At 39.9% G+C, this 27,460-nt stretch overlaps 3 protein-coding genes across 4 annotated transcripts; 2 read left to right on the plus strand and 1 right to left on the minus strand.

The window, feature by feature from the left end:
• Nucleotides 1–4,909: 4,909 nt before the first annotated feature.
• Nucleotides 4,910–12,813, minus strand: wdr53 (WD repeat domain 53). 2 transcript variants are annotated; one of them, XM_089120870.1, is made up of 4 exons: nt 12,682–12,774; nt 11,463–11,566; nt 10,205–10,687; nt 4,910–7,053 (listed from the first exon to the last, which is right to left on the minus strand). In XM_089120870.1, exons 3-4 carry the CDS (start codon nt 10,679–10,681, stop codon nt 6,517–6,519), a joined length of 1,014 nt encoding a protein of 337 aa, XP_088976996.1. In that variant the 5' UTR covers nt 10,682–10,687; nt 11,463–11,566; nt 12,682–12,774; the 3' UTR covers nt 4,910–6,516. The 2 variants fall into 2 exon arrangements, with proteins under 2 accessions (XP_088976996.1, XP_039510068.2); XM_039654134.2 differs by lacking the exon at nt 11,463–11,566 and having other exon boundaries at nt 12,682–12,813.
• A 978-nt stretch (nt 12,814–13,791) lies between these two features.
• Nucleotides 13,792–15,891, plus strand: LOC120473965 (uncharacterized). The gene is made up of 2 exons (XM_039664043.2): nt 13,792–14,142; nt 14,505–15,891. The coding sequence occupies exons 1-2, from the start codon at nt 13,941–13,943 to the stop codon at nt 15,815–15,817; spliced, it is 1,515 nt and encodes a 504-aa protein (XP_039519977.2). The 5' UTR covers nt 13,792–13,940; the 3' UTR covers nt 15,818–15,891.
• A 4,866-nt stretch (nt 15,892–20,757) lies between these two features.
• neu4 (sialidase 4) lies at nt 20,758–25,599 on the plus strand. The gene is made up of 3 exons (XM_089120872.1): nt 20,758–20,958; nt 21,949–22,204; nt 24,668–25,599. Exons 1-3 carry the CDS (start codon nt 20,758–20,760, stop codon nt 25,528–25,530), a joined length of 1,320 nt encoding a protein of 439 aa, XP_088976998.1. The 3' UTR covers nt 25,531–25,599.
• The last annotated feature ends 1,861 nt before the right edge of the window (nt 25,600–27,460 follow it).

The following is a 27,460-nucleotide window of genomic DNA, read 5'->3' on the forward strand; positions in this document are numbered from 1 at the left end:
GTACAGTCTTGTACACAATGATCAACATCAGCTAATTCCCTAAACATACCTGCAGCGTTGGCTGAGCCATCCCTTGGTACACCCACAACTCCCTGCAGGCTTTATGCAGAGGTGGATTGACCTTCTAGTGCATCAATCCCATTTCATCCACTGGAGGAAGATCAGGATGTGGCAGGTGAGCTTGGTTCCAGATTGTCACTTAATAGTGTGAACGCATGAAATGAAACTTAACTGCATCTGAGGTTGGAGGCAGTCTCTTGTGGACGACCTTTGCAAAACAACTTCACTCTTGCTTTGTTAATAACTCATTCATATTGCAGATGTTGTATATGCTCAAACAGAAACTAAAGTCAGAAAAGTGAAATCATAATCAACCACCCCTTTAAACGTGTGTTATCTGTGACAGTATGCACTGTACAAGGTGTTTAACTGGGAGTTTGACTTCACCCAGGTGAGCACTATCACTTATCTCAATGTTTGTAGGAAAGTTATTACTTTTGAACATTTTAACCATCCATTTCCAAATTTATCTTTTGCCTTTCAGAATCATACGGCCCATATCAGGCCGTGGTGGGTGAATCCGCTCTTGTCAAAAATGGCACATGGAAGGTATAGATATAATATGTAAATAAAAACTATTTTGGCTAAGTAATGTTTTTTAATGAAATATGTTTGTTTTTTTTTTTGTTTTTTTTAGAAAGAAGAAGCGCACATCCGCCATGTCGGAAGCAATCAGTCAAGTACAGAACATGGAAATCTTGATGGTTGTGGGACATTCGATATGACAGAAGCAAAGGTTGAACAGATTTCAGGCCTTTATTATCTCACAAACTGAGCCGGACAGTATCGGAGTACATTTACTTGAGTACAGTACTTAAGTACAATTTTTTGAGGGATCTGTACTCTACTCGAGTATCATTTTTAGGGAGTACTCATGACTTTACGCAAGTATATTTGAGAGGGAAATATTGTACTCTTTACTCCAATACATTTCTATCCATAACCGTGAGTACACGTTACTTCTTAAAAAAAAAAAAAAAAAATGGAAACAAGGAAAATCTCGGAAACCCTCAAATTGTTGTTTCCCTCTCAAACGTGATTGGATTGTGCAGCTGCCACTGATTGGGACAACCTATCAGCAATCACCTTCAGCTTTCTGCCAAAGTCAACTCCATGGTCAGATTTAGATAAGAGGCCAAACCATGGACGAAACCAATGGATGAAGACGCAGCAGGTCCATCCCGGGAATGTGCCAGCCCGTGGCCCCACCTCGCCACACTATGTTTCAGTTTAGTTTGCGCCAACCCTGGGTTTTATATACCATGAAAGTGGTTTGGCTTTTAGCAGTGTTCATCGTCACAGTAACTTACACTCCACGGCTAACCTGGTCCGGGGCAGGTTATGTTCCAGGTAAGAGGTTGCAAACCGAACTTGTACCAATCAGCTGTGAGCAAAGGGACATGTCTGACGGCAGACTGATCTCATGAAATAGCGTGTGTATGACACGCCAATTCGTATTTCCATTTTTGGCGTGCTATCAAGACGCATAATCGCCTTTCAGCGTGTTTATGAACGCCGTTGACTTAACGTTATATAAAGATATGACTTACCTCAACCGCGTCCCTAAACCTAACCATCACTGGGGTTAATGGCATTTATGACTGTTCCCTTACCATCCTAGGTAAAAAAAAGATATGACTTACCTCAACCCCATCCCTAAACTTAACCGTCACTGGGGTTAATAGCATTTATGACTGGAGATTTGACTGCGTGTACAGACACGCAGAATGACGCGGACGTTAATAGCGTAGACATACATGCATACACGCGGATACACGCGGATAGCTCAAAATGCGTAGAGATAACACGCCACCTGGCGCGAAAGTGGCGTATATGTTTACGCAAAAGTCATGATGTCATGTTGCAGACGCTATAAAGTCACTCCACAGCAAATTATTTTAAAAGATAAAATCATGGCTTTTAGTAAATGAATTTGTATGATTTTATTATTACACCCTAAAACAATCTCACATGTACAATTTTAGTTCATCAATTATTATTAGACAGATTTTAAATCACTACGTATATAAAGGTAATATAAATACGCTTATATATAAATAAGCTATAAAATGACTACATGTGAGCTTAAATGTTCAATTCTCTCTATACCTTTATCAACTGTATAAACTAACTTCACAACTTTTACTTGCACTGATATACAGTAGCGAGACTTTCTTTTTGTTGTCCTTTTTCATAGACAGCTATTTTCTTCTTGCTGTGTAAATTTGTTTAAATTCTTAATATTTTAATACTTTTATTTAATAAGTGAATTGCGCTACTTCTCTCGCGAGAAATTACTTTCAATGAGTTTAGAATGAGTTTCACTCTTTCTCAGCATGTAATGATCGCTAATGAAGTCATACCTAAACTCCTTAACTCAAGATCGAAGCCTGAGTTGACAGAGAAAGGTAATGATCAGCATCATGGTACCAACAAAGCCTGGTTGGATTGGTTTGGTTTTGTCAACTCGAAACTAATCCTGAAACCCTGAGTTTGTTCAACTACCATCATGGTACAGGCCCCTGGTCTTCTTTCATCATATCTGGTCCTGGGTCTTTAAGCGGTTATCCCCTAACACTAGAAACCAGGTAAATCTTGTTAAACCATGCTAAACATTGTACAACTTTTTGGTTAGGCTTTTTCAAGCCAGTTTTCTGCAAACTTTACTACCTTGTTCATGATTACTGATCATTCTGATTTCAGAAAAATCAAGCCTGTTTCAAAAGTTACAGCTGCTTTATTAAACAAATACAATAATGTATTTAAGTACTGTAAATGTAAAACTAAACTTAATGATAGAAAGAAAAAAAAATCGATTTACTGATCACCGTCATTCCTGTCGTCATGTGTGTATTATGCTGCTTCTTGATATCACATGCACACACACATATAACCTTTATATATACATGTATATATATATATATATATATATATATATATATGTTAGGGCTGTGCAGAAATTAATTGCGATTAATCGCATCCAAAATAAAAGTCTGTGTTTACATAATATATTTGTGTGTGCTGTATATAATTATTTTGTATAAATACCTATGCATGCATTTATATATTTAAGAATTATTTGCGCTTAAATTCTGTATATATATATATATATAAATACATAATTTATATTATATAAATATTTTATATATGAATAACACATTTTCTTAAATATATACATGCATGTGTGTGTGTGTTTATATATACAAAATAATTATATACAGCACACACAAATATATTATGTAAACACAGACTTTTATTTTGGAAGCGATTGATCGCAATTAATTTTTGCACAGCCCTAATATATATATATATATATATATATATATATACATATACAGGGGTTGGACAATGAAACTGAAACGCCTCTCATTTTAGTGTGGGAGGTTTCATGGCTAAATTGGACCAGCCTGGTGGCCAATCTTCATTAATTGCACATTGAACCAATCAGAGCAGACTGTGAAGGTCCAATTAGCAGGGTAAGAGCACAGTTTTGCTCAAAATATTGCAATGCACACAACATTATGGGTGACATACCAGAGTTCAAAAAAGGACAAATTGTTGGTGCACGTCTTGCTGGCGCATCTGTGACCAAGACAGCAAGTCTTTGTGATGTATCAAGAGCCACGGTATCCAGAGTAATGTCAGCATACCACCAAGAAAGACGAACCACGTCCAACAGGATTAACTGTGGACGCAAGAGGAAGCTGTCTGAAAGGGATGTTCGGGTGCTAACCCGGATTGTATCCAAAAAACATAACACCACGGCTGCCCAAATCACGGCAGAATTAAATGTGCACCTCAACTCTCCTGTTTCCACCAAAACTGTCCGTCGGGAGCTCCACAGGGTCAATATACACGGCCGGGCTGCTATAGCCAAACCTTTGGTCACTCGTGCCAATGCCAAACGTCGGTTTCAATGGTGCAAGAAGCGCAAATCTTGGGATATTGACAATGTGAAAAATGTATTGTTCTCTGATGAGTCCGCCTTTACTGTTTTCCCCACATCCGGGAGAGTTACGGTGTGGAGAAGCCCCAAAGAAGCGTACCACCCAGACTGTTGCATGCCCAGAGTGAAGCATGGGGGTGGATCAGTGATGGTTTGGGCTGCCATATCATGGCATTCCCTTGGCCCCATACTTGTGCTAGATGGGCGCGTCACTGCCAAGGACTACCGAACCATTCTGGAGGACCACGTGCATCCAATGGTTCAAACATTGTATCCTGAAGGAGGTGCCGTGTATCAGGATGACAATGCACCAATACACACAGCAAGACTGGTGAAAGATTGGTTTGATGAACATGAAAGTGAAGTTGAACATCTCCCATGGCCTGCACAGTCACCAGATCTAAATATTATTGAGCCACTTTGGGGTGTTTTGGAGGAGTGAGTCAGGAAACATTTTCCTCCACCAGCATCATGTCGTGACCTGGCCACTATCCTGCAAGAAGAATGGCTTAAAATCCCTCTGACCACTGTGAAGAACTTGTATATATGTCATTCCCGAGACGAATTGACGCTGTTTTGGCCGCAAAAGGAGGCCCTACACCATACTAATAAATTATTGTGGTCTAAAACCAGGTGTTTCAGTTTCATTGTCCAACCCCTGTATATGAACCAGTTAGGTCCAGGGTTCTCAGGGATGCAAACACATGTATGGTCAAAAAAGAGAGAGGTAATCGAAGCCCTCGCCAGCAGAAAATATCCAGAAACTTACATTGCCACCAACCCCTGCCATCCCCGGCCCACCCCTAAGCACATGTAGTAAATATGTTTCAGCCTTTTTTCACAAAAAAAGGTGTTATAAAAAGAAAAACCTCCTATATTTCAGCCTTTAAATCATTTTTATAAAAATAATGAGTTTAAAAAAAAAACTTGACATTTACATTAATGCAGATTATCCTTTGTAATAGCAAAATTCGGCCCGATTTTCCTGTGTTGTCTGTCGTTGTTAAGCATCCATGCACTGCGCTCTACATAACACAATGACAAAGAAGTTTTAGTAGCTAATTTTCACAGCCGAAAAACGCTTGTTGGTCTGCTACAAGATTTATTTACGGAGAAGAGAAAAAACACCGGTAGTGTTTGGGCGCACCCCCATCCTTCTTGTTTAATGAGCTTTCAATGGTGGTTGGTTCTTGTCACATGAAATGCGGTGTGCTTGCGGCATTCAGAAAAGTTGAAGTTTTCATCTCGCTGTGCCTGGAAAAATCTCTTCAATTATGAGAGCGCTTGCCACACGCCGACATTTGAAATGGTGAATATTTCATTTTATTGTTGCCTAAAATGTACACACAGAGATAACCGGAGTCGCAGAGCCCGAGCGAGCAGAGTGCCGCTTTCAAGAAGGCGCTGGTCCATTAGCAGAATTACTGAACTCGCGTCCTAGGGATCATTCTCCTGAGTCGGACTTTGCGTTGGCTTCTTGGTATTGAGAAACACCTAATGCCAGCGCTTTGTTTCTAACAAACATGCCGAAAAGCAAAAACAAGATCTGGTGTCTGTCATCCATTGTTGTTTACTATGTCGCTTTCTTCGCAAGAAAATGACGTCGATCGCTTCTTTCCAGCATACCACACCTATCAAGTTAACACATCCCAAAAAGTCATATAACTGACGTCTTGGGACGTTTTTTGACCATACGTCAAAATCCGCCTTTTTAGGGCCCCCTTAAACGTCGGTAGATGGCGATCCCGGGCCGTCATACAACTGACGCTTTACCTTTAACATCAGTTAGGTGACGGGTTAGGTTTAGGGTTAGGTTTAGGTCTGGGGTAGAGTTAGGATCCCATAACCTCATCTACCGACGTTTAAGGGGGCCCTAAAAAGGCGAATATTGAAGTATGGTCAAAAGACGTCCCAAAACGTCAGTTATATGACGTCTTGGGATGAGACCGGGTTGATCAAGTAAGGGTACTGTTGGCGGTGGAAACGCAAGCCGGATCACGGTGTACCGACCCGACCCGTACTGTACTGTACCGTACCGTACCCCTCAGTGGAAACGAGCCATTAGCTAACGCTAGAAGACTTGTGCCTCTAATAAGTGCTGTCGGTCTTGCTCTCCGTTTGGCACAGACGTCTCCCAGCGTCTAGAACACAACTGATGCTTCATACCTGAAAAAACACGGTAAACGACTTTTAAACAGGAGTTGAAGGAATATTTACGTACATTTACAGCGGGTCTGTTCGCACGCGATTAGTGTCATTTTTCCAGCAGGTGAAAGTGTCTGTACTCTACTGATATTGAGCGTGATGATGACTGAGATGCACATTCAGACGGGACTAACATCACTGAGAAGCTCAGGTGATAATGACTCTCCATGTTAAACTAGTGCCGCCTGTAAAGGGCTTTAGTCGCAGTGTGAGGGGCTGATAAACACACATCAGACCAACAGAGGAGCAGACGCCTGAGAAAGGCATGATAAGCTGCAGATCTTGAAGTTTGCATGAGTTTAATGTCACAGTGGCTCGAGCGGGTACACCGTTGGGCAGTTGGTCTGGTCGGTCACCAGTAGACTGGGCTTTCCCTCTAGCACAGCGGGACACACCCAGTTCACCTTCTCTGCGTGCTGGAAACACAGGCGGGGTGTCGTCTCCTCCTCGTCCTGCAGGTTGTGGCGCCTCCTCGTCCTCCTCTTCCTCCTGCTGTGCTCCACCAGCGGGTGCCGGCTGAGGTCCCAGAGAGCCACGCGCCCGTCGTTGCCTCCGCTGGCGAGCCAGTACGGGTGCGAGAGAAAGCTGATGAAGTGAGCCTGCGACGCCCCCTGACTGTGTGCCGGGATCATCCCGCGCTCCCGGAGCCGGCCGTCGGCACACACCCGCAGCAGGTGCAGCCCGCCGTCCTCCGCCGCGCACACACACACGTCCCCGCAGGACGACACACACACGCAGTGAGCCAGAGGAGGGTTGAACACCTGCCCCGTGTGCTCCTGCTGTGTGTCCTGCAGACTGACGCTCCAGACGGGACGGGGCTTCGGCAGGGTCCACAGACACACCTGCGGGCGACACACACACCTGTCACGCATGTCTTTACTGACACTTTTGATCATTGGTGAATAAAAGTATTGATTTCTTTCCCCATACAAACTTGAACTTTTGAACAGTAGAAAAGATTATATTTCAGATTAATGCTGTTCTTTTGAACTTTCTATTCATCAAAGAATCCTGAAAAACCTTGTAAATAACCGTTTTCAACATTGATAATAACCATAAATGTTTCTTGAGCATCAGATCATCATTTTCGAATGATTTCTGAAGGACACCAGTCAAACTCATCCGTTTACATGCAGGTCTACAGCCAAACCTAAACTTATTCAGACACCAGATATCATTTTTGATATTTTTTACTAGTGTGTGCAGGACACTATAGTTTACTTATGTAAGTGAGGAGAGCAAAATAAAGTAAACTGTGACATATTATACCCAAACATTATTCATACAGTGAGCGAATACAAACATTTGGGATCCAGAGCGGACCATGTTTTGCTGAAGTGTGTTTTCTGTAATTGCTAATGCTCTTTTTACACACACACGCACTGAACAACATGAAGCATTGCTTGGTCACTGGTTGAGCTAAACTGATATTATCTAATTGTGTCGTTAAATTTAACAGCTGACAGATATTCAACATAATTCATGTGTGAGAGTCCAACAGAGGGATGGAGAAAACCATATGATAACTCATGTTTATCACCACTACAGTGAATAAACTGAGATAATGTGAGAAATGTTGAAGGTGAATCAATGTTTGGTTTGACTGTAGTGTAGTTTCCATCATGTGTAATGTGGTTTTTGAACTGTCAGTGTTTGCTTTGCATCATGAACATATAGCTGGTGAAAAAAAAGCGCAAACAGGGAAAGAGTATATTGTGGAAAATTGGTGGCAAAAAAATAAAGTAAAAGAAAGCTGAGCAACTCTGGCTCTTGAAGAGAAACCTTGCTCTTTGACTTGAATAGAAAGCAGTCTTTGTATAGTGACATTATCATCATTTGTGTAGCCCTGCAAAACTATGTTCTTTACTCGAGGCTACATCTTTGTTCAGTTTGTTTTGGTTTTACTTGCTGTTTTGCAGTCATTTTCAATTTAAGTAGAAATATGTTTACATTAGTGTTGTCACGGTACCAAAATTTCAGTATTCGGTACCGATACCAGTTAAAATTCACGGTTCTCGGTACCAATTTCGGTACCAAAGCTTAGTTTAAATTTACATATATTTAAGTGTTTATCACGGTTACAAGTATGGAAACTGTACATTTGTATTATAAACACTTTAGAAAAAGATTAGATAAAATGACCTAAAATAAACAATAGTATACACTAACACATTTTTAAAGTTGTTTGTAAAGTTTTAATCCATTATTTATTTAATGCACAATGAATTAAGTGAACAAACATGAACAATCAGGTGTTTGTAATAAATAACATTTTCAAACATTAATTAATGTTGTAAAAATATATTGTTCACTCAATGTGTTGATAACTAAGTAATGTTTATGAATGGTATCTTTGTAGCATTACCATAAAACATGTTTTATTTGACTTGACTGTCCTTTTATTAATCTAAAACTGCATTCATATTTAATTTTAAAAAGGCTTTTTAAACCTGCTGAGTTATAAAGGCAAGAATACGCCTAGAACTGGCACTGACATTAAATGACAATACTAATACCATAGTCTGGTGTCGGGTAGATACTACTGTGCTCATGTACTCGTAAAACTACCCCGAAAGCACTTTAGAGGCCGTTCACATGTCGCGCGTGTTTTTTAATTATATTTTTGCGCGTGCTTATTCTTTCCAATGCGCTTGCTCTCACGCGGCGTCTGTCGTTGCTATGCAACGCCAACGTGTTTTTATTAGGAGCGCGCTTGAATCACGCCTATATTTGAAATTGCGAATTTGCATGTAATCGGCCTCTTATGGCAACGTGATATTAGCCTAATCCAAAATATTTCCATATGTGGCTCTTTCCTCCTTTCGTGTCAACAAGTGGATTCAGAGAGAGAGAGCCATATCAGCGTTATGAAGAGGACGCAACTGTGCACGTTTCAGACATCGCGTCTAGAACAGAATTGGATTAACCTGGTACTCGGTACCTAGAAAAGCTGGTACCGTAACATTTTTTTTTTTTAGTACCGACTTGGTACCGAAGTACCGAGTTTTTTGACAACACTAGTTTACATAATCAGCAGGATCAGTTGTGCGTGCTGTTTTTATTAAAATGATTGTGTGGCATATTTAAACTTTTTATATTTAAGAGTTCATTCCTTGACTACTGTTTTGCTTATAATAATATTTATTGCATAATTGGTAAAAAAAAAAATGCTTCGGTTTGAATGTAGGGACCCTTATTATGCTGTTGTGTTAGTGTGGGGCTATTTTGAGCCTTGTTAGTGGTAATAACAAGCGATTTTTACTTGTCATTACTCTATGCCCTATATACTAGCGTTATACTAGCATTATAGGCTAAACTGTTTTACATTCGGCAATCATGAAAACAAATCTCAGATAACGGTTGACTAGGTACCAATGTGTAATTAGACCAAAGGTTCATTTTGCGCCGGAGTTCTCCTTTAAGCATTTTGGACATGTAATAGTAAAACGATTGACATTGAAAAACGACACTGAATGATTACAATATTTAGTCCAAATAAATAAATGTTTGTGTTTCGTACTGATGTCATTCATCTGTTTTCGCACGTTTCAGCGTCGCGGTCACTAGTGTAGACGAACACTGACACCCTGTGGTGAAATAATGGCTTGGTTTGGATTTAAACTTAACGTTCCCATGAGTTTTGAAAATTCTGCACACGGTAAACATCAGAATATCCCTTCTTCTGTCAATAAAAATGTCCAAAATATAAAATCTTATTACAGACACTCATTTTAGGTGGTGTTTGTTCAACTCATTGACCGCAGTACATTGAAAGTAAAAATAAACCGCAAATAAGTGATATTGTTTCCAAACGGAAGTGCGTCGCGAAGCTCAGTGCGAGTAGTCCATTGAGCTTTTCAGCCATTTCGACAGCCCTACTGTGAGATATCATATAAAGGCTTTATCGCCCATAAGAAACAGGATGATCTTGATTCTCTGAGAAACCCATGTGTTCACAGCGCCGCCAGCGAGCGCTTCAGAGCGTCGTCGTACCTGCATGTCGAGTCCCGCAGACACCAGGCTCTGAGGCCGGCGCGGTCTGAAGGCCACGGACGAGCAGATGTTGGTGTGTGTGCGCAGCGTCCCGCTTGCCTTCATCAGCTGCAGATCCACGAGGGTCACGGCCCCGGTGTCGTCGCCCGCAGCGAGCGTTCGCCCGCTCTCGTCCACACACACACCGTTGATCTCGTCCTCGGCCACGTCCTCCAGCTCCGCCAGCGGCGTCTTCAGGCTCCGCAGGTCCAGCAGGGTCACGGCCCGCCCGTGACAGGCGCACAGGAGCGAGGCGTTGGCCGGGGAGAAGCACAGGCCCGAGACGTCAGCGCTCAGGCGGAGCGAGGACAGCGGAGAGCCGGCGGGGCTCCACAGGGTCAGCTCTCCGGCCTCGGCTCCGGTCGCCACCGCCGACTCGCGGGACACGGCAGCGCACAGCACCGGGGAGGAGTGACCGCCCGTCCACACGCGGGACATCCTGAACTACACACACACCGAAGAGTCAGAGCTCAGCTTACAATCAATCATATACAAATACTCATCACTGTGATCTGTACTTGGTACTAATTAATTGGTACTTGTTTACTTATAAATCAAATGTGGGTCTATTGCCTCCATGTATTTGCTCTCTTACCCGACACAAACCTGTAGGAGTTTATTCTTTGCGCTCACAGGATTTTTATAAAAAAAATGGACATTTCCGGTTTGAGCCGTCAATCTGATTACTAACGGATTATTTGGTTACATGCAAGTCAATAATATTACCCGCTAAAACTTTGATTATAATATCCCAGACAGCAAACTGACATTGAATCAACGTGGAAACGACATCTCTCATGACATTGAAACAACGTTGATTTTGCTCATCGAATTAACGTTGAACCAACGTCAGACGCGGCATTCTTCAAAGCTAAATGAAATCGAAAATTGGTTTGCTTTCATAACGTTGAAACAACGCGTTGATTTCAAGTTGATTTTCCGTTAGTTTTGAAAGAATGACGCGTCTGACGTTGGTTCAACGTTAATTCGATGAGCAAAACAATGTCAGATCAACGTTGTTTCGATGTCATATTTCCACGTTGATTCAATGTCAGTTTGCTATCTGGGATATTACCCGCTAAAACTTTGATTACCAAAATTACATTTAATAAATGTCTTCATGCTTTATAATGTCTCAAATGTAACACTACATTGCCTCATTTGGCATTTGTGGTTCTATGAATACGCAAATGAGCCCCGCCTCCACTCCCTCACTCACTCAGAGATCCTCTGGTTGACGATCAACACGTTGATCTGATTGGTTACATGGTCGTTTGTGACATCAGAAACACCAGCGATTTCACACCGTATTTTGCAGGTTCACTGCAGTTTTAAGGAGGAAACACTCAGCAATGCTGTCCACTTATGGTGTTTCTTTATGTAAATTCATATTGAAAACACCACATAGACACATAAACAACGTTAAACGCTGGACTTTAAAACAGACAATGAAATGGTATACACTACCGTACAGGCTTTCATATTATAAAGTAATTGATTTGTTGACTAGATGCTGCATTAGTGGAGACCAGTGTGTTGAAGCTGACAGGACGCTAACATTAGTACCTCAAATGTGTACGGTCACGATCATTACCATCTAAGTTGCATTAGTTTATATCAGGCTTCTTACTTTTATGTGTTCGATAAGCAGCACAGTTGCATATTTAAGAGAATGAAAACTGTATGTTGTGCAGCCGACAGAAACATATAACTTAACCGAATCAGAAACGCATTCAATTTCAGCTCTTTTTTATTGTTTCTATAATACATATTTTGATTAGATAATCAAGTGATTCCTAAAATAAACAAATAAGCAAACAACGTGTGAGAAACACGTGACTGTCACTTTTTATATTTAAATAATAAAAATAAATAGTTAAATAATAAATAAATAGTTTCTCTAGTATGCTAACATGAATGATGAGGTATTTATGAATATATTAACAATTATATTTAAAAAAAGTGCACAACATTTTGATGGTCCAGCAGTTTTAGCTACATTTTTGTAATAAAGTTCAGCATCATTTAATGTGTTAGCTACTTTTGTTTTCATTCAGTATACATTTTAAAACGTTACTCGAGATGACGACAATCGTTGATCAACAAAAGACTCGCACTGAAAGATGTCTGTAGTGATGTTGTTGCAAACGAATCTTATAAGTGATCGACTCATTCTTCATTAGGGATGTTTTCCACCTTGACAAAGTAGCTGTCAACCAAACTAAACCCGAAACCCTTATGAGAAACACGAAAGGCTATGATTTAAATAAGGCACGAGGATGAGTGCACGAGTTCTGTCTTCATCAGGAACTAAACGCGTTCAGAAGTCAAACATGCATTCTGTCAAATTTAACACACATGCTCTTATGTTCCTGTGAATCGTCAATAGATTATATTCTTTTACTCCATACAAACATCGATTAACAATCTTCACAGACCTGTTATGAATTGCAGCCGTTCCTGAGCAATTTTCTATGCAATTTTCATGTGCGGGTTATGTCCGTGTCGCCTGCTGATGACGTCGTGAGGACGTATGTCACGTGTCCTCTGCTGATGATGTCATGTGCCTCGTCTCATTTGATATTGTTCATATGACCGTTTTGGAAATATTAATTGGAGATTGATTTGGACTTATAATAACAAACGCTCTATCAATAATGAAGTTTAGGAAATACACTTTAAAACTATACATAAAACTTATCCAAAAAACCAGGTTCTAGAGTATAGGGGGTTCTAAAGAGTCCAAATCAATCTCCAATTAATAATTCCAAAATGGTCAAATGAACAATATCAAATGATAAGGAGAGAAAATGTCATAGATAAGACAACTCCATTATCTGAAATGGTTGGTTTTTTTTTTTTTTTTTTTTTTTTGAAAAAGTGATTCTCGTTCAATCCCAGACAGCAAACTGACATTGAATCAACGTGGAAATGACGTCTCTCATGACATTGAAACAACGTTGATTTTGCTCATCGAATTAACGTTGAACCAACGTAAGACGCGGCATTCTTCAAAGCTAAATGAAAATCGAAAATTGGTTTGCTTTCATAACGTTGAAACAACGCGTTGATTTCAAGTTGATTTTCCGTTAGTTTTGAAAGAATGACGCGTCTGACGTTGGTTCAACGTTAATTCGATGAGCAAAACAATGTCAGATCAACGTTGTTTCTATGTCATATTTCCACGTTGATTCAATGTCAGTTTGCTATCTGGGATGCCACGTACCCTATCCAAACTTGAGTCGAGATTTATTTTATCATAACCTTTCGAAGGAAATGGTCATGTACTATGTTCACCTGTTTTTTTTTCGAATTGTTCATCTGTACTACAAATCCTCTTTCCTTATACACAAAAACTGACTATAAGACTTGGCTTCTTTTCTCTGTAACTTTTAGAATGTAGAAAACTATTCTTATGTATGGATTTACGAAATACTGTCGCTGTAGCGCCTGATGTAAAAATCAATCGTCAAGTCTGGAATTTAAAATCGGATGTTTTATCTAGTGACAGGATTGGCCAGTCTTTTCAAAACCCTCCACTTTTTGCCTATAGAGCTCCGGCAGCTGACGTCACGCAATCTAAACTCCGCCATTTTGGCAGGCAAATCAGGAGAGCGCCAGAGCGGCTATAGCAGAGATTTCGCTTGCGGTCGAATGATTTCGTCTCTTATCTATTTTAAAACAATACAATTTCAACATGGTGGACAGCTGCTGTGCACCTGGATGCCAGAACAGGCGGAGGAAAGCAAAGGGGAAATCATTTTATCGTATTCCTAAGGATCCTGATAGACGACAGAAATGGCTCACTGCAATAAAACGTGCTAACCAGCTCAACAAAACAGTGCGATGGGAGCCATCAAGCAATGGATTTCGCTTGTGCAGTGATCACTTCATATCAGGTATGTTCTTTCTAATGTAGCTAACTTAGCTAGCTAACATGTTGAATATTGTTTCTGACGATTGTAATGCCATTACGTTCAAGTTTTCTACCCTCTACAAAGCTTATATGCAACTAAATCTTAACTATGTGAGACTAGAGTTTACACGTCAGTGTGTAATGTAACGTATACATTTAGCAGCATATATTTGTATTCACTCGGTGAACACACTGACTGAGCGATTACTAAAGTTCATTGCTTTGTAACTTTCTATGTTAGTACTTGGGCTACTAAAGTGTCATAAATGAGTAGATGTTAATGTAACATTAGCTCTGCTAAAATAAGTTTAAGTTGTTTCCATTTTCTGTTTACTAATGTTTTAGGGAAAAAGAGTGACAACCCTCTATCACCTGACTTCGTCCCATCTATCTTCAACCATGTTCCATCCCCAGAGAAGAGAGGCAGAAAGCGGAAGTTAGATGTGTTCAATAGAAGACAGAAGAGCAAACTCCAAAGATTAGAGCAAGCAGCAAAGTCACCAGCTTCAGCCGTATCCCATTCAACAGTGTGTCCTCAAGACGGCAGCGAGCATCCTACTGCACACCAGGTGAAGGAATCAAACATTACCCACACAGAAATTGAAAATGTTGATCCTATTCATGAAGAAAAAGATACATCAGCTTCACCATGTGATAATGAAAACTGTAAGAAATACACTCAATCTCTGGAAGTGGAATGTGAAGCTCTGAGGACTGAGAATATGTTGTTAAAAGAGAAAATAAACAGAACTGCACTGAATGAGAAAACTTTACAAAACAATGATAAAAAGGTCAACGTACTCACTGGTTTACAAACATTTTCATTACTGATGGCATTGTTTAATGTTGTAGCTCCTTATCTCAAGCCTAAGTCTAGCCTAACATTATTTCAGCAGTATATGCTAACTTTAATGAAGCTTAGAATGAATTTCTCTTTTGAGTTTTTGGCTTATTATTTTGGTGTTGATCCGACGACCGTTTCAAGGATTTTCAAACGCTGTATAGATGTAATGTATAGTAGATTAGTGCCAAGTCTAGTTATATGGCCTGACAGGGAATCGTTAAGAAAGTCTCTTCCATATGCATTTAGGAACAGTACCTTTGAAAAGACAGTCTGTATTATTGATTGTTTTGAAATATTTATAGAAAAACCAAGAAACTTATTAGCTAGTGCTCAGTGTTATTCAACATACAAGTCACACCATACAATGAAGTATTTAATTGCCATTTGTCCACAAGGATCCATTTCTTTCATTTCAAATGGATGGGGAGGCCGCACAAGTGACAAGTTCATCACAGAGCACAGTAATTTTTTAACCCATTTGCTCCCAGGAGATCTGGTTTTGGCAGACAGAGGTTTCAATGTCAGAGAGTCCATCCATACTCACCAAGCTGAACTAAAGATCCCAGCATTCACACGTGGGAAAAAGCAATTAGATCCTGTTGATTTGGAGAGTACAAGATGCTTAGCGTCTCTTAGGATACATATTGAAAGGGTTATAGGAGTTCTGCGTCAGAAATACACAACATTGCAAAGCATTATCCCCATAGTTTTCACTGACATTGACAGAGAAAACGACGTGACATACCTTGACAAAATGGTGAAAGTATGTTGTGCTCTTACAAATGTTTCAGAATCTGTTGTACCCTTTCAGTGATTATTGAGCAAATGTAATGCCATGCAACTGACAGTAGATGTGGTACTGAGCTAAATAAACCAATTTTTTATACATTTCTTGTTGCTTGTGACATTCATTTAAAAGAGATATTGATGTTTTATAAGTTTTATGCATTGGTGTTTTATTTACTTGAATTGATAATGATGTTTTATTCACTGCTGAACAGACAGAAAAACCATTACATGAAAGAAGGAGAGGGAGGAAGATAGTTCATTTACTCTTTCAAATCCTCTCACCACTCATTTTTCACTTCTTTTTTTGTGAATTTATAATTTTTTTGCAGCTGGGACATACCCACTGTTTAGGAATTCTTTTAATGCGAAGGCAAGATTGGTGAAACTTTTTAACTGAACAAAAACCTGATGCACAGACCAACATGTCCCCTACTTCAGGCTCACGACAGTAGCACCACTGTTGACCAGAATCAAATGCTGCAGCTGGCTTTGGAGCAGAGAAATACTTGCCTATCAGCTCTGGCATGATGCATTTCTTAAAAAAGTTTGTAGCACAAGCCAATTCTTTTTCAAAAAATGACACATCTGGTTTCACTCGTTCCACAAAAGGTGAAGCACTGTCCCTTTCAGTCCAAAGTATAAAATCGCAATAAGGTTTGTCAGTAACAAATAACTGCATTTGAACTTGATAATAATAGGCATGGTCCCGCTTCAGTCTGATGCTTCCACACTCATTGTTTTCAAGGCAAAAGTTTGGAACAGAGTTTGCCGCCTCGTTTACAGAGAGGTCCTTGGTACAAAATGGGCACTTAATTTCTATGACCCCTGAACCACAACAGCTGCAGGAAACATATCCATCAGGTGAGGCCCCAATAAAAGGATGCGAGACTGAAATCCGGAATCCAGCTGTTTCAAGCAGAACATCTGAGTGTGAGAGGCGATGCTGCATTTCGTAGTATTCTCGCGCCAACTCTTCATGCTTGCATCCCCATCTAAAAAAAACACATAAAATTGTTTAGATAACTTTTAGACAGTATTAATGTCTAACAGCAATGTATTAACATGAACATTTATCTTACGAGCCACAGGCTTTTGTGATTAAGCATTGTTATTAGGAGTGTAACAATATATCGTGTCCCTATATATCGCAATACAAAAATGCAACAATATTCAATGTTTGAATCTGAGATTATTATACAAGCCCAACTGCTAAAACTACTCCCTGCATGGTGCTCAACTGCTAGACTTACTTGTTGCCATATCTTACCTTATTATCTGCACTTATAAATACCTGGTAGCCTCAGTGCTGAAGCTATGAGACTTTGGGTAGCATATTTTTCTTATCAGGGACACTGAGGGCTTTCTGACATCTGTCTTTGTGGCTGCTCTGAAGGTCGATGCTGTTATTCTACCACTCCTTTGATCAAACCAGATCCTAGACTTAGACTGTGCTCGAGTCTCCTCCTCTACAATATCACTCTGAAAATATGATTGAAACTGTTAGATAATACATTTTTGGAACATAACTTTAATCCTAAATAATGATGTACCTGTTCTTTGGTCACATTTATATCTTCAAAGAGTGCTTCTGCCCTGTCTTGTAATCCTTCTAGGCTGACCTCTCTTGCCTGCCTGTCATAAATAGTTGTGAGGGGTTCCGGTAGACCTAGCATAACAGTCTTTGGCACATAGGATGCTGCATATTCGCTGACAACTGAGAGGACTGCTGGCTTTATGATCTGTCCATCTTGTGTACAGCTTTTAGAAAGGCTGCTGTAAAGCTGGGCTTGCTCAAGATGGGTCAGAGGAGGAATAGTAGGTGGTGGAATAGTAGAGTGGCCTTTGAAAGAGCACTTTTTGCCTCGCTGTGTGTTGTTACAAATTATGTCTTTGCCTTGCTGATATTCCACTCTTTTCAAAGACTCCTCACTTGGTGTGGACCACTTGCACTTCTTTGATGTCACCGCTATCTCTTCCTCTCTGTCATTTTGCTGCCAAATACTGAACAAGACCGCTGACACATGAGAGCAGCACTCTCCTAGTCCAGCTGTGCAATTGCAGTGTGCTCCTAACACGACCCCATCGTTTCTGACCGCCACCCATGGCTTCAATGGAGGGTCATTTAGTTTTTGGGAATGTTTAACCTGTAGATTAAGCCATTTAATCTCACCGTAAAGATATAAAAGAATCATTTTACAATAGTGACAGTAAATATATATATATATATATATATATATATACACACACACATTATATATATATATATATATATATATATATATATATATAATTATTAAAATATTATCAGTATACACATTATCCCATCAGTCACAATTGTGAATGAACATAAAACAAAATTTTTCACACTTTCCATAAACATTCTTTTTATTTTTTATTTTATTGATTATTTCAATGGGAAACTAATGACACATCATAAGGATATTTTCATGTCTGGGAAAAATTGGGGTTTAAAGGGTAAAGATTTCATGACATTTATGGTACTCAGTGAACTATGCTAAATGACAGCTAAGGTCGATTACGTTAGGCTTAGCTAACAACACAGTTGATTTACCCTTCCAATGACGACCGAGCAGGATTTAGCTGGCAGACTCCAAAGTTGAATATTCGTCACAAAATTTGATTGTGTCCATTTGTACCCCTCCAGGCTTTTGTAGGCTTTTAAAGACTCTCCGGAGTAGGACGAGGGAAAGTTGATGAGGTAGTTGTAGATATCAGGATACTGCAGGTCAGGAAAGCTATCAGTTTCTTTATCATTACACATGAAAAGCACCCCGGGAGCATTATAGGGATCTGTTATATTTAATCTATTAAGTTTTGTTATGTACAAGTCTATGTCTTTTGAATTAAAGTGCGCTGTGAACTCTGTTGCCTTGAAACTCATCCTGCTGTCATTCATTCATTCATTCGCGTCCCGGTCTCGGACCGCCTCCTGCCTGCCAATATGGCGGTATAAACAGAGTAGGTCACGTGACGTCCGGAGCTCTATATAAGAGGTCGCATAATTTGAGAGATATGCAGATAAGAGCTGATTCTTACATTCTGCCTATCAATTTCTTACAGCCCTTGATCTGGGCAGTTTTCCTTGTAGGAGTTGTGTGTATTGTAATGCGATGATTAGGCTAGGCAATTCCTTTCCACATCCATGGACTGGCAAGATATTCTCTGCGAGAGGGAGAATTACTTGCCGAACGTCCTTTGTTGTGTACTTAAATGCCCATGTGGGCTTTGTTTTGTTGGTAAAAAAAAGAGAGTTAAGAATACGATTACACAAACACAAAAGTAACATACGTAATCAAAACAAGTCACCAGTGGCTTGACATTTTAATGAATTTGGGCATGATATTTTTGCTTTGAAATGTCAAGGCATCGCAAACCTCTTCAACGGGGTGGAGATAGGGAGCGCTATCTCCTTCAACAAGCTCTTTCTGGATTTATATGCTTCAAGCGGTGTACCCCAATGGTTTAAATGAAGAATTAGCTTTAAAGTGTTGTGAAACAATTTAATCTGAAATTAATCAACTTAATTCTTATGTTTAAATTTGTGTTCATTTTCAGTTTATTTTATTATTATTTTCTTACTCTTATTATCTTTTTTATTTCTTGGTAATTGTTTTTGAGGGTCACATGTAAAACGTACTTATTGTTTATGTCTTTTCAATAAATTTAGTTTTTGGTCAGGTTATTTTTAGGGTTTAAATGTGCAGTGTCATGTGATGCAATGTGAAGTGTTTTATAACTTTATTATTATGTTTATCTTTAGTTTCATTGCATAATTGTGAAGTACATTTGAACAGTCTTGTGATTGTATGGTGCCATATAAATGAACTGCCAATGTAAATGTGTCCCAAACAGCCAGGCGTAGTCTTGGATTGGCTTTTATTTTTTTGAAAAGTCAAGCCCACTTCTAGGTCAATGCACAAACAGTGAACATGGCAGTGAAAGGATCCCCATCTGATAGTCTGTGCTATTATTTAGTGCTCTTGTCACAGACTAAAACATGTGCAGTTTCTCACACTTTCAACCTCTTGATCTCACACATCCGCGCATCTGACACTCATCTCACGACATGTTTGCTGTAAGTACTCTTTTTGTGCTACGTTGTTTAGTAATTTCTTTTAGCTAAATAATTTGTTACATTCTTTTTGATATTTCTGAGAAAATTAAAACATGTTTAACACAATTGCCCAAAAGCAAAAACTAAAACCACACCAGAAAGTGGATTTTGGGTTTTGTTTTGTTGTTGTCATATAATAAGAGCCAGTTATCACAGCAATATTAAGAATTATCACAGCAAGTGAACAACTTGTTTTTGTGCATTTCATATGAACTATGGTTGTAATGAACACACTATTGTAAAGAAAGAACTGTTACAAAGCTCGGCAGGCTTTGCTATTCAGCTGCGAGTCGAGTTAAAAGCCAGAATAAGCCTTTTGTAAAAATGCTGACGTGACCTGTGCTCTGTCCAACTGTCTTTCTTTTAACACAATAGTCCTTACTGACTGTCACACTTTCTGCATGTATTTTGTGTGTCAGCACTATTTTTATCACCAAGAACTTCAGTAGCGGTACTTCCTTAAAAGTTGGAAGACTTTAGGAAGGCTTTTCTTTGTTTAAAAATGACTTCACGAGTTCATTAGTGAAACACGGCAGGAGATATTCAGCAGAATGTCCATGCTACTCTTTTCCACGTTATGAAAATCAGACGGCAAACAGGAGCTGTCAAGCACAAAAAACAAGTTTAAGCCACCATGCAGTGAACATCTTCTCTTCCGCCACTGTCGTTTATGCATATTCATGATGTGATTATTCATGACAATAATCAAACTAGCCACTATATAGTGGCGGGAAAACATTCATAGGGTCCACTGTTGCATTTGAGTTTGTATTGGTAAATGAAAAAGGTTACTGACTTGAACAATTTATTTTTTAGTAATGTGAGAGGCTATGGGGTCTCGATATTTCCCAGCACGATCCACGCTCTTCCAGAAGGAGCCGAGTGGAGTCACGTACCGTGTGCCGGCTCTGGTCTACGTTCCTCGATCCAGCTGTTTCTTGGCCTTCTGTGAGGAGAGACTGACTCCGGCAGACGCCCAAGCACATCTGCTGGTCATGCGCAAAGGCACCTTTTACAAAAACTATGTGGAAGTAAGCTGGTTTTAACATATATCAACAATATTATAACTATTAAAAGCTTCCATTGTGCTCATGTGTTGTGTGTTCTGTTCTTTGATGCAACAACACTGTATTTATAATCCATTAGCAAAATCCAGATAGCAAATTCTTTGATAAAATCTTTATGGTGCCCTGGTGGCCAGGGCAGTTGCCAGCAGAATTCTGAAACGTGATTTATCGTTCACACTATGTATTTCAAAAGACGTATATTTAAAACTAGATTTCTTTTTGAAAATATTACTATAAATTACAGCAACACCTCCCCCTTTGCCTTTCGGATGAGGCTCATGTTTATAACAGTAATCTTGTGGGGTGGACTCATTTAAAGTAAATGTAGTCGTTTGGTTTTAGCCAGGTTTCTGTCAAACATTAACTATGAGCGCTTTTGAAGTAAGGGATTGAATTTTCAGCAACCCAAGCATTCGTTATCGTTTGCTCATCTGTATTAAATCAGTTTTTTTATTTGTTGAACATCAATTAATTTTTTAACCTTAGATGGGTTTGGATGTTTTTTGGATTTCCAAATTCGGGGAGCAGACACATTCTCTATATGATGATATTTAGGTGAAAGAGCCTCTATGTGATGGAATTTATCTACATTACACACCATGTTTGTTGACTAATTCTTACTCACATGGCCTTTTTATGAACTCAAAGACGCGCAAGAGAAAAATAAAGAAAGAATTAACTGAGCGTGCAATCACGAAAGCTAGCGATGTCAGGTTAATCTGAGATGTTGGGTACACTTATTTAGTAGTATATAAACAACTAAAATGATATGCCATGTTTTTTGTTTGTGTGTGTTTCCATAGCAAGTGCCAAAACCTTTAGCAAGTTTTGCACCATTTCAATGAAGTAAAAAAAAATAAAAGTAACATTTTTCGGTCCAAAAAGCACCATAGGTTTAACCGTATAGATTATGTTTTTTTGATAATCAAAAAAGCATCTTCTCTCTCTCCTCAGTGGAAAGACATGGAGGTGTTGAGTAGCGCTCGACTGGAGGGCTACCGCTCGATGAACCCTTGCCCCGTTTACGATGAGTTTACGGGCACCATCTTCTTGTTCTTCATTGCTGTTCTGGGTCACACCTCTGAGTCTTACCAGTTAATTACAGGAAAGAACGTGACCCGTCTGTGCTACGTGTCTAGCAGTGACCAAGGGGACACCTGGAGCTCCGTCACAGACCTCACCAGGACGCTCTTAGGGGACACCATTAAAGGTAAAGTCCTCTTTCCGGATACGTGAAGCCAATGTTAAAATAGTCTCGCTTAACCCAGATTAAAAGGGAAAGTTCACCCAAAAATGTAATTTCAGTCACTCTTCTGTTGAACACAACTGGAGGTTTTTCAATGAATGTCCTACTTGGGTGAATTCAATCCAATGGCAACCTAGTTTGATTCACATAATGTTTCACATCTTCGTTTTTGGGTGAAATATTCCTTGGTGAGATTGTAAACTGTGAAATGTTGATTGGTTGAGCAGCCAATAGTGGGACTTTGTGTTTGTCTGACCAGTTTAATTCCTTTTGGTGATGTCAGTGGATGCAGAAACTATAGACTGCAGTCTTAAGCCCATTTCTCACCGCACGACAGACAGTCTAGAGTTGGGTATCGTTTGAATTTTAACGATTGCTATTGTACTTATCGATTACGATTCTTATTGATTTCCTAATTTCAATTCCAATAAGATAAAAATTAATCTTAGATATCATTCACATTTAAGTCTTATTGTAAAACATTTCTGTGTGGCTGAATACCATGAACAAATATCAACAGGCTAAACAAAAAACTTACACAAGGAACTTTTGCCTTTGGTTAAAAAAATACCATAGAAATAACTAGCCTAACTAATTTAACTAATTCATAAGCAAAGAATCAAAAGCAAAGACTCAGTAATTACAAAACAAAAAAATGATCAATCTCAGAAAATAAATACAACTGAACTAATATATGTTCGAAATAAACTGTTTTAAGATATTCAGGTGTATGTACACTCACCGGCCACTTTATTAGGTACCCCATACTAGTAACGGGTTGGACACCCTTTTGCCTTCAGAACTGCCTCAATTCTTCGTGGCATAGATTCAACAAGGTGCTGGAAGCATTCCTCAGGGAGTTTGGTCCATATTGACATGATGGCATCACACAGTTGCCGCAGATTTGTCGGCTGCACATCCATGATGCGAATCTCCCGTTCCACCACATCCTAAAGATGCTCTATTGGATTGAGATCTGGTGACTGTGGAGGCCATTTGAGTACAGCGAACTCATTGTCATGTTCAAGAAACCAGTCTGAGATGATTACAGCTTTATGACATGGCGCATTATCCTGCTGAAAGTAGCCATCAGAAGTTGGGTACATTGTGGTTATAAAGGGATGGACATGGTCAGCAACAATACTCAGGTAGGCTGTGGCGTTGCAACGATGCTCAATTGGTACCAAGGGGCCCAAAGAGTGCCAAGAAAATATTCCCCACACCATGACACCACCACCACCAGCCTGAACCGTTGATACAAGGCAGGATGGATCCATGCTTTCATGTTGTAGACGCCAAATTCTGACCCTACCATCCGAATGTCGCAGCAGAAATCGAGACTCATCAGACCAGGCAACGTTTTTCCAATCTTCTATTGTCCAATTTCGATGAGCTTATGCAAATTGTAGCCTCAGTTTCCTGTTCTTAGCTGAAAGGAGTGGCACCCGGTGTGGTCTTCTGCTGCTGTAGCCCATCTGCCTCAAAGTTCGACGTACTGTGCGTTCAGAGATGCTCTTCTGCCCACCTTGGTTGTAACGGGTGGTTATTTGAGTCACTGTTGCCCTTCTATCAGCTCGAACCAGTCTGGCCATTCTCCTCTGACCTCTGGCATCAACAAGGCATTTCCGCCCACAGAACTGCCGCTCACTGCATGTTTTTTCTTTTTCGGACCATTCTCTGTAAACCCTAGAGATGGTTGTGCGTGAAAATCCCAGTAGATTAGCAGTTTCTGAAATACTCAGACCAGCCCTTCTGGCACCAACAATCATGCCACGTTCAAAGTCACTCAAATCACCTTTCTTCCCCATACTGATGCTCGGTTTGAACTGCAGGAGATTGTCTTGACCATGTCTACATGCCTAAATGCACTGAGTTGCCGCCATGTGATTGGCTGCTTAGAAATTAAGTGTTAACGAGCAGTTGGACAGGTGTACCTAATAAAGTAGCCGGTGAGTGTATATGTATTCATGTATTCAGGTACAAACTAATCAAAGGTAAAATAACTCTGCGCTTTAAAAATAAAATATAAATTACAAATATAGTTACAAAAGTTATGCAGTCAAGAACAGCGAGTGAATTTTCTTGGTCTTTTGTTTGATTATTGTTATATACCGTTACTCGTGGGCAACGTCTCACGCTTGAATGGTTTAATGCACACAAAGGTATTGATAAGAGGAATCGAAATATACATTTTTATAACAAGTATCCGATTCCTGATCTCAAGTATTCTCGATTCCCAACCCTAACACAGACGGATTCAGCATGTTCAATCGGTGACAACAAGCTCCGACAAAACCCAACAAAGTGTCTGTAGGTACGGTGTGAAATGGCCTTTAATTTCCACATGTACACTGCTTTGTTTGATCATTTGCACAAACATGTTTTTAAATAATTGAGAAACCCTTGTGTGTGTTTTATTGCTGGCAGAGTGGGCCACTTTTGCTGTGGGTCCAGGTCACGGCACACAATTAAAATCTGGAAGGCTGATAATCCCAGCCTATGCCTACCATATTGACTGCAGAAATTGCTTCGGCAGGAAGTGCAAGACTTCGGCACACTCGTTTTGTTTTTATAGTGACACGCATGGAAATGTGTGGCATTTTGGAGAGGCGCTGTCTACGCCAGAGAGCGTGGAGTGTCAGATGGTGTCGGTAGATGAGGAAGACGGACTTAACATTTTGTACTGCAATGCCCGGAGTGTGTCAGGGTCTCGGGTGCAGGCCGTTAGTTTTGATAATGGAGCCTTTTTCCGTGATGGCCAGCTGGTGCAGAAACTAGTGGAGCAAAAAAATGGGTGTCATGGCAGTGTGATTGGATTTCCAGCCCCAGTCTACCAGCTCGGGCAATCCCAACACTATCTGAGACAGTTGAGGTCCATCTACAGCCCACCATCTGTCAGCATATCCCCGGCTCTGAGCTCTTCACAGAACTTCCTCCCGCCAACATGGGTGGTTTATTCTCACCCCACGAACTCGAACGCCCGCCGAGACCTGGGAGTCTACCTCAGTCTTCTGCCACGGGACCCAGACAGCTGGTCAGGACCGTGGATCATATACGATGGCCCTAGTGCATACTCAGACTTGGCTTATGTTGAGCTGATATCTGCTGATGCCCCGGTGGTTGCCGTCTTTGCCTGCCTGTTTGAGAGTGGCACATGGACGGCTTATGATGAGATTTCCTTCTGCATCTTCACACTGAATGAGCTAATCGACCACCTTCCACACAACGACCAACAAAGAAGAGGGTTTAAGAAGAGGAACAGGATCTGGGAGCGCTGCTTTGTCTGCTGATTCCATGCGTAATACAGTAAAATCCTGAAGAATTGAAAAGATGGCTCCCTTTCAAATTATGGGTGTGAATATCTATCTATCTATCTACCTATCTATCTTTCTATCTATCTATCTATCTATCTATCTATCTATCTATCTATCTATCTTAGGGGGCGCTGTTACGCATCTTCTAGTACTGAATCTCCTCATGAAAAAACAGGGGAAGAAGAAGCAGTGATGGAAGCATTGCTTATGTACATTCATTGTAGTCTTTGAAAAAATAAACTTAACCACATTCAAGTATTGATAAAAAAAACATGAAGGTGAGTAAGTCATGACAGATCTGTCATATTTGGGGGGGCTATCTCTTTAATGTTTACCTGATATTATAGCATACTATCACTGCAAGATGTACTTGCCTCTGAATGAATTGGTACTCAATTGTAAAGAATATAATAACAGACGAAGATGCAGATAATTAGACATATCTGGTAGGTCAGTCTCATTAAAGAGGACTCTGTCTTCAATTCCCAGCATCCATTTTTTGCTGTATAGAACTGAATCCCCTAAAAAACCCACCTGATTCAACTCATCAGCTCATTAACCCATGTGATAACCCATAAGCTGGTGTGTTTGGGAACCACTGTCCTAGTTCTATCTATTCATCTTCCCTTTCATTGATATGATTCTGTTGTGAGTGTAATATTCGATTGCAGCCCAGTCTCTGTCTTTCAGAGCCACTGGTAGTGATGGCAAAAGGAGGCTTGCTGAACCACTGAGACCTCTCAGCCCATTGCTTCACCCAGCGGTTCATTACTTGAAGCTTCATTCAGCATTGCTTACTAGTGACACCTAGCTACTGTACAAAGAAGTAACAGACAAATTAATTAATTCTGAACCAATGACCTGAGCAGGCTTATGATATACGAGTGTCCAGATGTTTTATTAGGGCCCAAGCCCTGAAAGGGCACAGAGCCCTATTGTTTTCCTTTGGATTATTATTATTCTTTTTATTATTATTATTATTTTACTACCTTTTTGGCACCTTTGAGGCCCTCAGTGTGCTCAAAAACTCTTGAGACATTTTTATTTATTTATTTTCTTCTCGCTGTTAATGTCTGTAACCTTTTATTTGCAATAATAAAAAGACCTGAGGAGACATTTGTCCATTGCCTGGGTATAAAATAAAATATGTATCTTTCTCTTAATTTATTTGTGCAGAGTAATTATTCATAAATTGTTTGGATAGTGACAGTATGACACTGTGTTGAGTGCAGTGCTTATGGTGGAGGGATACTCATCCTCACTTCACATTAAACACCTCCATCAGGAGATGCCCAGTGTCTGTGTGACCCCCTGCCTTAGGTTGCCTCCTATTCGGCCAAATAAGAAGGTCGTACCTGTTTCTGAGTAGCCACTCGTGCACACATGGTAACCGCTGTTTTCCAAAACCGTTTTCTTCAATAAAAAAAATATGTTGTTTTCTGGAGCTTAGGAAAAACATTTGAGAGTCATCAGGGCCATTCAGATTGCCTAATAGATGTAACACAGGGAGACAGGTTAATAACAACAGTATTCAATCACTTAAATCCATTAACCATCTTAAAAGCAGCAACTAGCTACTCAGTGGATTTAGAGCACAACCGTACATTCAGTGTACTTTATCTGTAGGCGGAGCCATAGTCCCCGCCCCCGTTTCATGTAGTGGTGGGAAGTTCGGATCATTTTACTGACTCGGATCTTTGAGTCTTGTTCAGCAAAATGAATTAATCTTTTATCGAGTCATTTCATCATTATATAATTACAATGTCATGTTAAATATCTTAAAACATCTAGTACTTACGAAAATCTTGATTACATTTGAAAAAATAATAAAAAACAACAAATAACTATAACAGAACTATGACAGAAGTGAAAGATCTGATCTCTGTTGTTTCCTGCTATTAAATAA

This window comes from Pimephales promelas, chromosome 16, assembly GCF_988280905.1.
Source record: "Pimephales promelas chromosome 16, fPimPro1.hap1.1, whole genome shotgun sequence".
NCBI lineage: Eukaryota > Metazoa > Chordata > Actinopteri > Cypriniformes > Leuciscidae > Pimephales > Pimephales promelas.